This window comes from Lepidochelys kempii, chromosome 7 (genome assembly GCF_965140285.1).
Source record: "Lepidochelys kempii isolate rLepKem1 chromosome 7, rLepKem1.hap1, whole genome shotgun sequence".
NCBI classification, from domain to species: Eukaryota; Metazoa; Chordata; order Testudines; family Cheloniidae; genus Lepidochelys; species Lepidochelys kempii.
Genome location: NC_136386.1, coordinates 102,452,373 through 102,469,933, shown reverse-complemented (window position 1 = coordinate 102,469,933; position 17,561 = coordinate 102,452,373). Strand labels below are relative to the sequence as shown.

Sequence of the window (17,561 nt, the reverse complement as noted above, 5' to 3'; positions counted from 1 at the left end):
AGATAAATGAGGGAGGCTATAACAATCCTACCCACTCTCCCTTCTCTTTACTTACCTGTTCCCTTTGTCTCCATTCCCTCCTGGTTGTGTGTGTCTCTGTCTCTTTGCTACCGTTTTTGTAAGTATGTAAGACTTCCTACATTATCCCTATGCAAAACTACTTCACCTGCTGTCTCACATGACAGGTAATCCTGTTCTCACTGGGGTCATTCCAGGATACCTCTTCGGTAGTAGCAGGAGGGTCTGGTGGTAGCAGCAGAAAATAAAAACAATTTCTATCTGGTATAATTTATATCCTGTCAGATTCAAAGTACCCCTACAGTCAGTCAGGTATTTTGTCAGCAGTATGTCTACTCCCTCCCCACATCATGTTCAAGTGATCAAAAGTATTGTAATCATTATTTTATTATTTGTATTCCCAGTGTTGTCCACAATGTATTAAGCATAGAAAAAGTATTAATAATGTTAATTTAAAGACTTATGAGGTATAAAAAAAGGTAGTGAATGATGTTCCGACACTTTGTTTACAAAGATAATAAAAAAAAAAACCCAAGCATTGCTGGGTGTTTATTTTACACAGAGAAGCAACAAATTGCTAATAAATATTCTTCTCATGGACACATATGAAAGAAGTGCTTCACTCTTACAAATAATCCTCTCGTCATGGCTTTTCCCACATGATCTGTGTTGGGTTTCCTTGTAGTTTGTCAGCCAGAGGCAGCAGCAGTGAGGCAGAATCAGATTTAAACAAAAGAGGAAAAAAGTGAAGAGTATCCGAACTCTCAAAAATGTTAGACATCATTCCTCCTTGCCCATCAGACATGTTCTCGCTCTTCAATGAAATCACTCTGTACAGTATAGTTCTTCCACGAACCCCTACAATGACCACTCCTCCAAAAAAGAAGCAGTTCTTTGGCTATTACTGATTTGACACCTCTGTATATGCAGTGATGCAGACCAAAATTCATTGCTGATTTTTTCCCCCCATAACTTGTTTTTGTTGTGTTTAGAATGATGTGAAAGGAAACAGTTGGGCTCTAGTTTAAATGAGAGTTCTTATTCTCATCACTAATTTAATGTCTCTTCAAGGATTGCAAATCAGCATTTTCTGCTCAGCTCAACCACAGAAGCTTCAGTTAGGCTTTTTCACAAAAAGGCTAGGGAAATTGAGACAGCATGAATCTTTCCCGTCTTGCATGGCTCTCTGCCTGGTTTTTCTAGGCTTGAGAGAGCCCCAGTGCATCATGGATGAATTTAAGATAGTAGCAACTAAAGCTGTGTCTACACTGCCACTTTCAGCGCTAAAACTTTAGTCGTTCAGGGGTGTGAAAAAACACCCCCCTGAGTGACAAAAGTTTTAGCGCTGAAAAATGCCACTAGAGACAGCGCTTTATCGCCGAGAGCCCCGCTCCCAAGGATAAAGCTACCACTGCTCGGGGTGGTTATTTTTTATCACCAGGAGAGCTCTCCCCCAGCGATAAAACGTGACTACACTGCCCACTTCACAGTGCGGCCGGGCTGTAACGTGGGCAGTGCAGACATACCCTAAGTAAAAATGAAATCTCATTTCTCATAATGGTCAGATTCATCTTGCAAAATCCTTCGTGACAAGAATTTTGTCTCAATCTCCCGGCCTTTCCCCCTCAAAATGAAAGCATCCTCTGATCTCCGCCCACACTCAGAAAAATCCACCTTTTGCTCCATTTGCTGCTTCAGCTTCCACTCTATTTCTCATCTTCCTTTCGTCTCTAGCCTTACTGAATACACTGTTCATATCTGTTGTCTCAAGTTTGTCTCCAACTCCGTCCCTGTAGTTGTTTCTGCACGTTTTCCACTCCATTGAAAGTATTCTCACCAAGGTTTCTAATGACCATTTTCTTAAGGCTTCTACTCAGTCTTCATCCTCCTTGACCTCTGCTCTTGACACTGTAAATCATAGCCACTATTAGTTAGGTCTTATCCTTCCTTGCTTTGGATGACTCAGTCTTCTCCTGCTTTTTCTACTATTTCTGTAATAAATCATTTAGTGTCTTGTTCAGTGGGTCTTTCCTTCATAGAGTTGAAGTAGTAATGGATCTTCAAAGGTGGGGCAATAGATGGCTGGCATATCTTGGCTGGATGACAGCACCTAGGACACTGTTGGGGAGGAGAATAGTTAGCAAATTGGAAGATGGAGAGTTTTAGGACTGGGAATGAGGCCTATGGGAATGAAAATTAAGCCTGGTTCACTTGTGGGTGGAGCAAGAAGATGGTATCGCTTACCTTTAAAAATACTTGATTTCAGTATAAGGTAGAATTTCAGATTTTTTTTTTTATGTTAAAAGAAGCATTTGCCTTTTTCCAATACTATAATTTATTTACTAGATAAATTTAAGAGGGTGGAAAGCTCAAATATTTCTCATTCTGTGCAGAAGTGAAACAAAACACAGCTCATAAATAGGTCTGAGTTTATAAACAGATAGATATAGAATATGAAGACCTAAAGGAATCATGAGATGAAAATGAGTGATGGAAAGAACAGTGCTCAGAGTGTGAAGAAAAGAAAATTGGTAAGTGGCAATTCACAGTGGTGATTCTGAAATTTGAAGTACCCTTATTTACAAAAGCGTTGTTACATACTTCTTTGTATGACTACACATGCATATGGGTGATAAACCCATGTCATATCTGTTTGTCTAAGTATTATTGAATGCAGACTTTTTTTTAAAATCAGATCCAGATGTTATTGGTCCCTGCCAAGAAGAGAGTGTACAATGTGAAATGAGGCTGTACCGCAGAAGAGTTTGTACCAGCATGTATGATTAACTTATCCAATTGGAAAATAAAATTCCATCTTCTCAAATTCATAGCTGGTAATACGAACTGCTAGAAGGGAAAAAGCAGGACTATTGGCTATGTGGGTTAGCATAAACATTGGACACTAGGTTGAGATCCTGCAAGGTGCTGCACCCTTAATTCACAATAACATGAGTGGCAGTTTAGGGCACTCTGCCCCTCTCAGGAGATTCTTAGTGCCTTGTTGAAACAGGTATTAACCAAAGAGGGACAGTGACATTTGTAGCAGAAAACTAAAATGCCACCAGTGACACATTTCAACAAAATCATTCTGTATCCAGCTCTCGGAAAAAGGAATAATCTAGAATGTGTCTCAGAAACGTGTCTTAGGAGGAAAGAGTGAACTTTAGATATGCCTGGAACAATATAATCCAAATTACAAATGTAATTCATATTCAGCCCTTGTGTCTCAGATCTTGATCTCAGGATACAGTGAGCAGGAAAACAATATGAATCCAGGAATGCTGGACCAATTTTTATAGTGGGGGTGCTGAGCCATTGAACCAAACTATAAACCCTGTATATAATGGAAACTTCTTCAAGCCAGGTGGTGCGGCTGCAATTGCACCCCAAGCATCCCTAGTTCCAGCACCTATGTGTGAATCTCTAAAAGAGAACAGAAGTTCTTAGAATCATAGAATAGAATCATAGAATATCAGGGTTGGAAGGGACCTCAGGAGGTCATCTAGTCCAACCCCCTATTCAAAGCAGGGCCAATCCCCAACTAAATCATCCCAGCCAGGGCTTTGTCAAGCCTGACCTTAAAAACCTCAAAGGAAGGAGATTCCACCACCTCCCTAGGTAACCCTTTCCAGGGCTTGACCACTCTCCTAGTGAAATAGTGTTTCCTAATATCGAACCTAGACCTCCCCCACTGCAACTTGAGACCATTGCCTCTTGTTCTGTCACCTGCCACCACTGAGAACAGCAGAGCTCCATCCTCTTTGGAACCCTCTTTCAGATAGTTGAAAGCAGCTGTCAAATCCCCCCTCATTCTTCTCTTCTGCAGACTAAATAAGCCCAGTTGCCTCAGCCTCTCCTCATAAATCATGCTACAGCCCCCTAATCATTTTTGTTGCCCTCTGCTGGACTCTTTCCAATTTTTCCACATCCATCTTGTAGTGTGGGGCCCAAAACTGGACACAGTACTCCAGATGAAGCCTCACCAATGCTGAATAGAGGGGACTGATCACGTCCCTCGATCTGCTGGCAATGCTCCTACTTATACAGCCCAAAATGGCGTTAGTCTTCTTGGCAACAAGGGCACACTGTTGACTCATATTCAGCTTCTCGTCCACTGTAACCCCTAGGTCCTTTTCTGCTGAACTGCTGCCTAGCCACTCGGTCCCTAGTCTGTAGCAGTGCATGGGATTCTTCCGTCCTAAGTGCAGGACTCTGCACTTGTCCTTGTTGAACTTCATCAGATTTCTTTTGGCCCAATCCTCTAATTTGTCTAGGTCCCTCTGTATCCTATCCCTACCCGTCAGGGTATCTACCACTCCTCCCAGTTTAGTGTCATCTGCAAACTTGCCAAGGGTTCAATCCATACCGTCCCCCAGATCATTAATGAATATATTGAATGATGCTTCTCAGGGCACCTTGTTGCCACCTGCTTCCAGCATAAGGGAGTCTTGTTTGTGCCAGCTCCATAACACAACCAGCCTGTCAGCCACTTAAGTACTCTCCTCTGGGCCATTCCAGCCCTGCCTTTGCTCTTCTGCTTAACAGATGCTCCACAACACCCAAAGAGTTCCCCTGGGTATTCAGTCCCTGATCACCAGACACCCACAGAAATCCCAGATCCTCAGTTCTCCAATGAACATTGTACCAAAGTTTTCAAGTTTTTCCTTACATCACCACTCCTGTATCACATACAGCATGTGAGTTTGAGTACAGTAAAACAAAAGGAAATTTATTTAAGAAATAAGTGTGAGTGATTGAAACAAATGGTTATGTATAAAATAAAATCCAAATGTGAACTAGTGCCTACACTTATGAATAGTTACCTTTCCTATCTAATAAAGTGGATTCTCACTCCAAAGTTGAAGTCTTCTGCACTGCTCACTACCTCTATGGAATAAAGACCCAGTCTTTCATTAAGTTGTCCTGCTCATCAAGATACCTCCTCTGTGACTAGATCTAGAGCATCTTTCTCTCTGAAGTACTGAATTAGTTGTGTTCATTCACAGATAGGGCGATCCTCTCACTGTCCTGTCATTCCTTTTCACTGCCAGCTGGTTTCAATATTTATAGTTTGAGAGTTTTCTGTTGACTTTCCTGTTTTGATTTTTTTTTTTTTTTTTTTGCCTGGTAGACTGTTGAGCAATACATTACATAATTGACTAGCCATAGAGTGGTGACAACTCCCTCCCACTTGAATGGGCCATCACCGAGTCGTATTTTCCCCTTGTGACTCACTTTCATGCCAAAAGCATATGGTCATAATTTTCAATATAAGTTACATTACTCCTTAAGTATTACCTGTACACACATCTCACAGTGATTACAGGTATTGATAAGTTACAAGCTGTCAGCAGAGATGTCACGTGCTATCCTTTACGGATAAATACCATGAAAGTAGTGTATTAAGAGTAGTGAGTTTGTCAGGTCTGAGACAGGAGTTATTTATAAAGAACAGCGAGCTCTTTGCCAGTTGGCACCAATGGGCCTCTGTGTCACTAGTGTTAAAAAGAAATTAGAGTATATACTGGAAGATATGTGAATATCATGCACACAAAACAGAAATACATACTGGACAGAATCCATGGAATCATGAATCAAGAGAAAAAAACACATTTGCTTGTTTGAATTCCATTTTCTGGTTAAATTACCACATTAAATTGTCTTCATGTCTTATGGTACCTGCAGTTTTGTTTAATTTGTTTACTCTGAATGTTAGGGGTGAAAACCTTGCCTCATTATAGTCAGTGGCAAAACTCCCGTTTACTTCAGTGGAGCAAGGATTTCACCTTAGGTCTTCCCTCCACCATCTCCACTTCCCGTTCATTTTTTTCCTTTACAAATTCTTAATCAAATCCAGGCTAAAGTTCACAATGCTATGCTTGCAGTTTTGGATAGAGCATGCTGTTCTCTTCCATGTAAAATATGTAATCCTATCTTATTTATATGGTTTTGCTAAGATGGTCCTCTTGTTCTGGCATAAAAATTTTATCTGGACATAGCTCGCCTTCTGACAAAGGAATTGTTGATGAACTTCATCTTAATGTGACATGGTTTACTAAAACAGGTGAAATACAATGGTTGTCTTTCTTTAATATAGGTATTGTAATAGGTTTGTCAAACAAAGTAAACAGTTGGAAGTATTCATACTATGTATGCTACACAATTATGATTCCATACAGAGTATGGGCAGTGTGTATAGAGTACTGTAGGGTACTGAAAAAAGATATGATGTACAGTATAGCACTATGAAAGACTAGATGATTATAAGGTCCCTTCTGGCTTTAAAATCTATGAATTTATGAAAGTGGTGTTTTACCAACTGATAGTGGAGTGGTGAGAGATATCTCCCTCAAAAAGCTTTTATATTTTTATATATGATATTTATAGCAATATATTGGCAATCATAACCAACCTAAATTATTTTATTTATTGTAAGGCTAGATTTTTGTAATATGCTATTCTTCTATTTTTTAAGATGGATGAAATGTAAACATTAAAAATATTTGATTACACTGAGGTGTTTGAAATTACTCATTTTTCTTAAAGAAAAGATTATTTGGAAATGATGTTCCTGAAATGGAGTTTAGGGAAATCCAGCTTCCTGCAATGTAATTCATGAAGGTCTGTTTCCAGTATAATAAGGAGTTTTAAGGTCATATTGCTTCAAGGAGCACCCTGGCTCTCTGCGCTTGGATACACTTGGAAACATGACATGAATTAAAACATAGATGCATGGAAGCAAAATGTGGCATATGATATTGTGATGGGGTGTCCACCCCACACAAGGTCTGAAGGGATTAGGTTGCCTGAAGGGGTTAAGGGCCAGTTAACTGCCTAGGCTGCACCTGGAGGAGGAGCCAGGGAGCAAGGATTTAGTGCTCAGCTAGACAGGAACAGGAGGGGCTTCCATAAAGCCCAGTAGCTTAGAGTAGAAGGGGGCTGCAGAAAGAGGGACTACAGTCACATTCAGAGTGACAGAAGGTAAGGTAGGAATTAGCCCAAGGATACAGCAGTAATTTAGGTCTGTGAAGATTTTGGACTGCTTGTTGTCGGGTCCCTGGGCTTAGAGCTTAATTTGTAATGAAAGAAGTGCTGGGGCTCAAGCAATTTTTTTACTGTCATCACTGACATGGCAAGCCCAGAGGTGCCAGGGCTATGAACTGCCAAGCCTACGGGTGCTGGGGCTCAGTCCTGGCAAGCCCTGGCACAAATTAAGCACTGCCTGGGCTGGAATCCAGTGTAGAGGGTGGGCCTGGGTTCCCCTACCAGCTATTGGAGAAGTGTCACCAATTAAGGGGCAGAGAAAGAGAAGACTTCCTGGGACAGTGGGTCTGGCGGGACTTATGTGCACATGATTTCCCTAGAAGGGGAAGTCCACATGACCTTGCTGAAGGACCAAGCCATGAAGTGGCAGCAGTTGAGTCCTGAGAGAGTGAGACAGAGAGAGTAAGGAGACAACCCCCTCTTCCGCACCCTCTCAAACCTCATTTGAGGGGAGGCTGATGGGGCTAGGGAATACCAACAGCTCTCCACCAGCTGTAATGGGGAGTTGGGAGCTCTCCACCAGGGGGTAAAGATTACAAAGGAAGAATGACATACACTACATGAGTTATTGCCAGATTGTTCCCAGATGCATTCCTTAATAAAGTTGTGGCCTAGTTAAATCACAATCTTGATGTCTTGTCTTTGTTCCTGGAACAATGAATAATCTCATTTTGTCCATATATATAGTAACTCACCCTGTTTGTGAAGGTAGGTATTGCAGCACACGCAGCGTGCAATATCATAGGCTTTGGAGACTCTCCAAAATACATCGGGACTGTAGGGTAGGTAAAGAACAAAAATTTTAAAAAGCTGCTTTTTGTATTTTATTTTATTGATTCTCACACAAGCACCATCTAGAGGCCAGACCTTACCTTATTTTCTAACGCTGTTTTAGTAAATACACTGCATTAACTGGAAACTTGAAGCTTTAATATGAAAAAACCTTTGCATTGAAATTCACATCTGTAGCAGAAAATATGTTGTGTAAAATTTGTATACAAAAATATATGTTTAATAGAGTGCTAGGTGCCACTCTCTTAATTATGATGCACTGCATCTGAAACTACAGTCTAGTTCAGTGGCTTGTAACAGTAAACTGCACAAGCTTTACTCAGCATCAAATTATTGAATAATTTCTGCATCCTCTGTATAGAATCTGCCACTAAGGCATTTTGGGGTCTTGGCAAAAAGAAAAAGAAACATCAGGAAAAAATCCTTCTAAGTGTATCATTGATGTACACCCTACCTGTAGCTTAATGTTTTAACTATTCTGAAAGAACTGATTTGAATATCACACATTAGGCCTGATCCTGCTCCCTCTGTAGACAAAGGCAAAATTGACTTCAGTAAAAGTAGGAGTTGGGCAAATTGTGAATTGTAGTCTAATTTCTTTTTAACAGTTCAAAGCACTATATGTTGTAGAATACATGAGCCATATTACTAGTTATACATTATTCTTAGTCTTTTGTGTATTCACAGTAATATCAATAAGGTACGCACTGATTTTCCTGGAACTGTAAAATACAGAAACCTGTCAGAAGTTAAAAATTAACCAATCTGTTCTTTGTTCTTTTTAAGCTCTTTGTTAGTTGGTCGCGTGCTTAAAATTCAAATGTTAATTTGTTAAGGACTCTTATTCATATCTGTGGGTTCATGGTTTTGTAAAAACTCATGTTTACTAAAATGACAAATTTTTTTAGATGGTACATTTTGTAATTCAATTACTATGAGTTTCCCTTGGTTTCTCAATGTACTGTGGTATCCTTCAGTTCTCCTTGACTGCACCAAGCAATTACTTTGACCATTGTCAACCTATAAAGCAGTTCCCTTAAGCATTTCCTTTTTTCACTGAAACATAAATTGTCGGGCTGCTAAGATTGCTGTCTAGGACCAGGAAATGGAAAGGTTGATGATCTGCCTCAGAGCTGAGCGCTGTTAAACTGTATGAAGAATCATAGAAAGCGTTACCCATTGATTTAAAGGGAAAAATATTGGGCGTAGGTATTTTTATTTATACTTTATCTAGGATTGTTCATGTATTTAAAAACACAAAACAGAAAAACCAGAACCCCCAACCAAGAGAAGGCCTACACTATCAAAAGTGCACAATTACTGTGCACAGGCATTTTTGCACACCTATTGACACAGTGGCTCATAAATGTCCTTTATTTTAGCTTCCTCCTTACAGGTCACCCTGATATTCAGACCATTTGGGAGGGAAGAGGGCCAGACCCTCATGTGGTAGAAGTGCTGTGCTCATCTTTGCTGGTGTAAATATTTATCTCCTCTTTTTTATAACTAATTTTGTATGACTTATATACAACATGTGAAAGTAGGAGAGTTGCCAAAGTAATATTTCAAAGGTAGGGAGAAAACCCAAGGAAACAATTTTTATACAACTTTTATCCAACTATTTAACTTAAGGCATTCTGAGTTGCCCCACTGAAGTATAATATAACATGTAAAACAATGGGACTACTCGGAATGTGTTAAATTAACCACATGTGGTTCCCATATGAAGCCAGTGGGCCTACTCTATTTGGTGTGTGACCCAAGAAACTCTGGATGCCAACTGGCAGAGGGCACAGGAATACAAAGGGGCACAAGGGTCCCCTGGGTTCACCAAAAGAATATCATGTGAGGTGCTGCTACTCTGAAATGTATCACACTGGTCATCATAATAATCATTGCAAAACGTGTGTACGAACGTTGTACAAGATGTTATATACTGAAAATTACATTAACTTCTGTGATTAGTGGCTGGTCACCAGAAAGGTGAAAAACAGGTTTTCTTTCAGGCAAGAAATGTTTATCCATCTGTCTGTTTACATGTAAATTAAGTGTTGTGTGGCTCTCCATAGGCATCCATTGACAGTCTGAGCTGAATGCTAACGAAAGATTGGGAAAGCTTTAAAGAGAGAACATTTACAGGAAGAAGTGAACCAGCAGTAGGGGAGGACAAGCTGCCAGCAGGCTTGATCTTATGAGAAGGAATCTCAGCCAAACTGATTGAAAATACTGGGGAAAGGACTTGGGGCAAGCCATATTGCAGAAGATAGAGGAATGCTTTGTTAGATAAGTTTAGGCTTTAGAAAACATGTTGTGATTTTGTTTTATATGTAACCACTTGTTTCCAATATTCTCACTACCACTTGAATCTCTGTTCTGTGATGATAAGTGTATTCTTTTTTTCACCTGTATATATGTAAGTGCTGTGTTCTAAGTTAAGTGGTGATCCTGAGTTGAATCATGCAAGTTGGGTTGTGCTATTCCTTTGGGAGTAGCGTATCTGAGATTTTTGTGAGTGCTCAGTGGAGCAGGAACTGGGCACTCCAGAGGGATGGTCAGAGGCATTGGCAGTTGGTGTATACCTATTGTTAACCTGTACAGAGAGAGTGAGACTTGCAGAGGCCTGGAAGGCTGTGTATGTGTTGCCAGAGGCTGGCAATTTAAGAGTTGATCCACAGCAGGCATAGGCAAGACTTAGAGGCAGGTAGTGAGGAGGTCCACAACTCTGGGTCCTGGAAAGTGTCAGAATGTGCTAAGTTACGCATAGCGCACTAAATGTGTGTACATTTTTTCAGGATCAGGGTCTAAGTCTATATTGGCATAGTGGGGTTTGAATACATAGTAAAAAAAAAAAAAAAGAAAGAGAGAGAGAGAGAGATCTACAGTAGAAGCAACAAATATCAAGACATCAATTATTTAAAAAATTAATTGAAATTGAATGGTGAACATGTATGTGGGCAATAGAGTATTTTACATAAAGGAGACAGACTGCTTTTCTAAATGAAGTGCAATTCATTTCTGGAAGTGCTGATATGCTTCAAAATAATGTGCGTAAATTGAAGGGACAGTGGCCTTTGGGCACAGGTGTTGGTATAATATCATGTACTGTATGATACATCAAACAGGCGTAGTGTTGTAGAATACTTTGAAAGGATCTGTCCAATAGGGCGACTGGATAATTATTCTTAACATGTTTGTAACCGATTCACATTGTTTTTTGTAGTTAAATAACAGCACAGAATTTTGTAATGTACAAAACTGCAATTTGGTTCAAATCTCCACAAAACCTTGGCCTTCACAGAGGTAAAATTGTGTCTGTTATTATATATCGATGATAGTGGAAAATAATATATTCATAAACGCAAAAAATTAACTAATCCAATAAATTCAAAGTTAAAATATACTTTCCATCTTTCATTCACCAAAACACAAAACTGTTGACCTAAAACCAAGAATCAACCTTAACTTTGCATTTATTTGAGTCTGTAAATTCTTTAGCTTCTGGTTTAATCATCTTGATATAGCTATATTGAGTTTCCTTTATTTGTTTTCAAGAAAAGGAATAAAATAACTCCTCTGTGACAAGTACACTGTGATATTTGCATAATTTGCCTGATATAGTAAAATTATTCTCAGATACACTAAGTAGTAATAAAGGTATATATTTATCTGCTATATCATAACAATTTACAAAACATATTCAGATCTCTCATGTGAACACTTGGGCATTGCTTATGGTAAGAAAATTGCCCATTGTTGACAATTGATGTCTGCAATAGGTGCAAGTGAACTGTTGCTAAAATGCTGCCTTTATTAAATGGGCTATAACTTTATTCTCTTTTTTGCAGGGTGGAAAATTCACATGTAATAAGAATAATAACAATGCTTTGTACTTAGTCTTTCATCCACAGATCTCAAAGCACTTTAGGAAGATGGGTAGCATTATGCCCTTTTACAGATGGATAAAGCACAGGGAAGTGAAGTAATTTCCTTATGTTCACACAGTGAGTCAGTGATCGTCCAAAATAGAGCTCAGGTTTATAGTCTTCTTCCTTAATCAGTGCCACTTCCCTGTGTAGTGGTTGTGCATATGAATAACAGACCCTAACTGTAGTTGAAAAAAGCATACTTCTTATTTTCACTGAATAACTGGAGAAATTATTCAAGGTTATAAAGCAAACAAATGGCTTTCGTGTAGTGAAGTACTTGAGTTTTATTCTGAAATTTAGTTTTATTCAGCTCAGTTTTAAAACCGTGACTGTTTGTTATGAAAATTAGTTATAATTTGTATGAAAATGTTATAATTATGTCTAATTTATAGGTTTATAGGGACTCTTAAGAGCAAATTAACTTAATATTAACTAATGGCATTTTAGCAGCTTACAGCTTTTAGATCATGGAGTATAGAGAAGGTGCATAATGTGCCAAAATATCTTAAATGTCAAGTTTATTCAGACTTTTATTAATAACAATTATAATTGGAAGAGAAATACTTTGATCAGAGTTGAATAATAATTTTTGATGTTAGCAAGGATGTTTGTTCCACCTTTTTAATAGAAAAAGATGGATTAGGCAACATGTACTGAATTAGCAAATTACACTGAAAGATTTGAGTGAATTGCATTTAAAGCTTCATCTCTAATAACATTGGGCCAAATTAGCAGGAATGAATAGATGCTGAATAAATACTCCTGTTATGTTGCTAGTTGATAGGAAACAACTTTTCTATCCGTTTACATCATGGTAATTTGATAACCCATTTGTATTACTTAAACAGCATATTTTGTAACTGTTGTCAACACAAAGTAATTTGTAACAGAAGCAGTATGTAGAAACTGCTCTGGTAAAAATGTTCTCTAAATTGCTTTGCTTGGAGCTACAGAAGTTGCCATAAAGAATGATTTCTCATATTGAATTTTCAAAGCCATAGGAGTAGCCACAGAGCAGAAAAGGGGACAGCCTTTTGATTTAAGACTATTTAATGCCCCAGTTGTTGTGAAACAAAACGATATAAACTCCAGTGGGTGAGCAGAACATATCACTACAATCTCCTAATGCTCAAAACTCGGAAACTGATTTATCACCTATTAGGTCTGTCATAAATATAAAGGGAAGGGTAACCACCTTTCTGTATACAGTGCTATAAAATCCTTCCTGGCCAGAGGCAACATCCTGTTACCTGTAAAGGGTTAAGAAGCTCAGCTATCTTGGCTGGCACCTGACCCAAAGGACCAATAAGGGAACAAGATTCTTTCAAATCTTGGGGGTGGAGAGGAAAGGCTTTTGTTTGTGCTCTTTGTTTACATGTTTGTTCTCTCTTGGGACTGAGAGAAGCCAGACAGAAATCCGTCTTCTCCAACCCATCCTAATCCAAGTCTCCAGTATTGCAACCAGTATAGGTAAGCCAGGCATGGTGGATTAGTTTATCTTTTGTTTTATGTGACTTTTCCCTGTGTTAAGAGGGAGGTTTATTCCTGTTTTCTGTAACTTTAAGGTTTTGCCCAGAGGGGGATCCTCTGTGTTTTGAATCTGAATACCCTGTAAAGTATTTTCCATTCTGATTTTACAGAAGTGATTCTTTTACCTTTTCTTTAATTAAAATTCTTCTTTTAAGAACCTGATTGATTTTTCATTGTTCTTAAGATCCAAGGGTTTGGGTCTGTGTTCACCTGTACAAATTGGTGAGGATTATTATCAAGCCTTCCCCAGGAACGGGGGTGTAGGGCTTGGGGGGATATTTTGGGGAAAGACCTCTCCAAGTGGTTTCTTTCCCTGGTCGTGTTTAAAACACTTGGTGGTGGCAGCATACCATTCAAGGCCAAGGCAAAGTTTGTACCTTGGGGAAGTTTTTAACCTAAGTTGGTAAGAATAAGCTTAGGGGGTCTTTCATGCGGGTCCCCACCCTAGAGTTCAGAGTGGGGAAGGAACCCTGACAAGGTCTTCTTCATAGGAGGGGAAAATAAGAACTACTAAAGCTGGATGGCAGAAAATTAATTTGAAATAAAATAATATAGGTCAAGCATCGTCTGTTCTTTTATCCAAGTCCATTTTTTAGCTTTAAAGCTTGTTTTATTGTTTTGATTGGGTTTATTATAGTGAGATATACTGGACATGTAGACTGGTATACAGAGATTATATAAAATTATCTATTCAAAAGAGATGGAATTCTGATGTGATTGCTTCACATATTTAATATTTAGAACAAATAAACACATCACTTACTGTGTCACAATAACTTTATCTTACTCGTTCCCTATTATGAATACTGTGTTTAGGGTGACCAGATCACAAGAGTGAAATATCAGGACACATTGGGCGAGCTGGGGGGAGAAGAGACAGACGCAGGTGAACAGCCCCGACCGGAGCCAGAGGCACACTGGTCTGCCTGGCCCTGTGCTACCAGCGTGCCCCTTCCTGTTGGGGGTGGAACCATGCTGCACCACACAGCTCGCCTGCCCAGCACCCCCTGAATACACTATGCCCAGAGCCCCCCTACAACCCTCCCACCACAAATGCACAGTGCTGTGCACACACACACCCTGCCCAGAGCCCCACCACAGCTGCCCAGCACCCCAAGCAGAACCCCCCACTCGCAAGTTTCTCAATACACACAGATTTCCTCTCCCTCCCTTCCTCCCTCCCAGGGCCCTTCCCCACAGTCCCACCATCACAACTACACAATGCCCCACATAGACCCCCACTTCCCAGTGCCCTGACACACACAGCTCTCCCCCACTTCCCAGCACCCCTGAACAGGCCCCACTGTCTAGCCCCCCAAAACACACAAACCTCCCCCACTTCCCAGCACCCCGCCAGAGACCTCCCAGACAGTCATTCCATCGCGCCCTGCCCCCTTCCCTGGCCGCACTCTCCGGCCCTGCTAGGAGGTCTCTGGCTCCTAGGATGAGAGTGGCGAGAGGAGTCTCCAGACTCTCCACGTGCTGCGCCCACCACAAGCGTGAGCTCCGTGGCTTCTGTTGGCCGGGAAAAGCACTAATGGGAGCTGCTGGAGCCGCGGAGTGGGGCTTGCAGGTGCTGGGTGCGGGCAGAGCCCCACTACCCTAAGAGTCAGAGGGACCTGCCGGTGGGGAGTCCCGGCGGAGCTTACCTGGGGCTGCTCCTGTCCCGGGAAACATCCGGCAGGCAGGTCCCTCTGGCTCCTAGGGTCCGTGGGTTGGGTCGGGTGCGGGGGAGCAGAGGGCTCTCTGCCCGCTCCTGGCGCCTGCAAGCCCCGCCCCTGCAGCACATGGTTCTCCTAGCAGCGCTCGAGCTCCAGGAGCTGCCCCAGGAAGCAGTGAGCGGGGGCGCTGCGGCTGCGGTCCAGACGGTCCCGATATTGGGACAAAGGGCGTCCCAACCGACGTAAGGTCGGGACGCAGGACAAGTCCCTTAAAATCGGGACATCTGGTCCCCCTAACGGTGTTACAGAGGAGTAGTTGGCCAGGAAAGGGATAGCTCTCAAGCTGTCATGTTCTATTTAGGATATCTCATCATGTGGGTTTTTCTCTCAAGTGTATATTTTTATTCCAGTAGATTGCATTCACATGTGCTCCGAAAAGAACATTTTAAGGAAGAAAGTAGATGTTAATTTTGTTAAAAAAAAAATGTTTAGAAGCAGCGATTGTTCGGCAGCACATAGATCAATATGTTTTTCTTTGAAAGAATTTCATTATTTTATGAAATAGTGTTTACACACTCCAACTTACTATTATTTTACTAGCATCATCATTCACACACGATGCTTTACAGATAGTTCCAATGTACAGCAAAAGTGTGAATGATAGACCACTTTTCTAACAGCTGCTGAAGGTTATTTGCAGCCAATCAGTCTTTGTTTAACAATTCTGAGTCAATATTACTGCCAGCAGAAGTGCCTTGTTGTTAGAGGGTGTGTTTTCACTAGGAAAAAAGTTGTGCTCTGACCTGGTAATAACACAAAAGTAAAATCCTACTGTAGACAAGCCAGTCTGTTGGGTTTTTTACATGTTCGCAGGTCAAGGGAGCCTAGGGTTTTACTTTGACATACTAACTTGTGTTAAAACTATATGTGGAAAGACCAACTTAATATATTGAGACGATGGCCACAGATTCCTTGAAAAAATGGGCTTTTGAATATTTTTAATTAAAAATAAAATAAAAAGGGATGTGGGGGTGAGAAGCACTCTTTCCACTCTCCTTTCTTCCTGGCTCCTCTTTCTCCTACCCCTTTCTTTTCTCCGTTCTACCCTTTTCTTTTTACCACTATTACTTCCAATGAAAACAGAGACATCCTTGAATGCAATATAAGGGGATGTGTCTCAAGTTTAAAAAAAAAAAAATTGCGAATAACATCTAGGGTTACCGCGCAGTATCTGCCTTTAAAAAAAAAGTGCATTGCTGTTGGCAACCTCAGCTGACGAGCCAGTAGAGAATATCTGAGCCCTCCAGGATCTCTGATGACTTTTGAATTTAGGGCTGGTGAAAGTACCAAAATGCCAGTCCTAGAAAGAGTCTCCATCTACAAAAAAGATCCAGCACAAGTGCAGCCCACACTGCCCTGCCAGTCACATTCCCTCCTAACTAGAGGCATCACATCTCGCAGTCAGAAGGATTTTTAAAAATTTCCCTCTAATTTGGAGTTCATGTATGTTGTCAAGATAGCGTAGGCTGTGCTTGTTCTGTAGATGGGGGATGTTGCTAGGATTGTCACTTTGGTATTTTTCACTAGACCTAAATTCAAGAACGATCAGGAACCACCTGGAAGGCAGGTGTTGTATTTTGTATCTGTACCTGCCTCGACCCTGCCAGATTTGAGCAGTCCACCATACAATAAAGTTATTATTAAATACCCATAAACCCCTATTGAAATAAAAGAAGGAAACACTGAGTTCAATTGAGGAGGAAGAAACATGGAGAGACAGCTTTGCTTAATTATGCAAACAGATCCCCATGTTTTGGGGGCAGGACTTGTTCAAAAAACAGACCTGTGTTATTTTCAGTGGCAGTACCAAAGATTAGATTTTCATTTAGCTGTGGGTAAAGGGAGATTATCATGTGTTCTGTATTACTAAACAAAGGATAAAAAGCTTAAACATTTTCTCTTTCAGATGTACATCATCATATTTCATATACAGCTGAATGAATTTATGCTATGGTTGTTTGCCAGGTTTCAGTTTCTGTGATCTACAAGTTTCACCTAAGGGCAGATTGTCTTTATCAAGTAGTGAAGCCAAACTTTTGACTCAGATAGAGTAAAACTCAGGTTTCTTTAAGATGGAAAGTCATTTGATTCTCAGCTGGGTCCCTGATGAGCAAATGAGCTCTCTGATACAATGTTTTATGTTGCAAAGAAATGCAGCATGGTATTTCCACAGCCGCAAATCATCATCCTCACTCACTTAAGCCTATATCCTGAACTGTGACAAACCTGCATAGGAGTGGGACCTAACATCTGTATTGGGAAACTTTGCTCATAAAGAAAATGGTTTCTGCAAACACCTGGTTTTTCAGTTTTAGTTGACAAGACCATTCGTGACATGAACTCCCAAATGTCTCGAGGTTATCATAGCAGTGATGTCTATTTATGGTATAGCCTTACAATGTAAAGGGCAAAATATGTAAATTACTGTTCTTTAGAATGTAGACTGGTTAATGTTGACTAATGTATTTTTTAGTATTTTTGATATAATATTTTTCTTCACAAACAAACTGAAACAAGCAAATAGGGATCA

The 17,561-nt window shown here is 40.4% G+C and overlaps 1 protein-coding gene across 3 annotated transcripts in view; it reads left to right on the top strand.

The window, feature by feature from the left end:
• The window catches only part of DOCK1 (dedicator of cytokinesis 1), a 551,011-nt gene that overhangs the window by 349,405 nt on the left and 184,045 nt on the right, over positions 1-17,561 (top strand). The window contains exon 30 of one of the 3 annotated variants that reach the window (XM_078853851.1): positions 9,924-11,198. The exons of the other annotated variants lie outside the window; for them this stretch is intronic. Within the exon in view, the coding sequence (XP_078709977.1) occupies positions 9,924-9,942 (19 nt within the window). The 3' untranslated portion in view covers positions 9,943-11,198. Of the gene's footprint in view, positions 1-9,923; positions 11,199-17,561 lie in introns of those variants that run through there. 3 annotated transcript variants of the gene reach the window in all.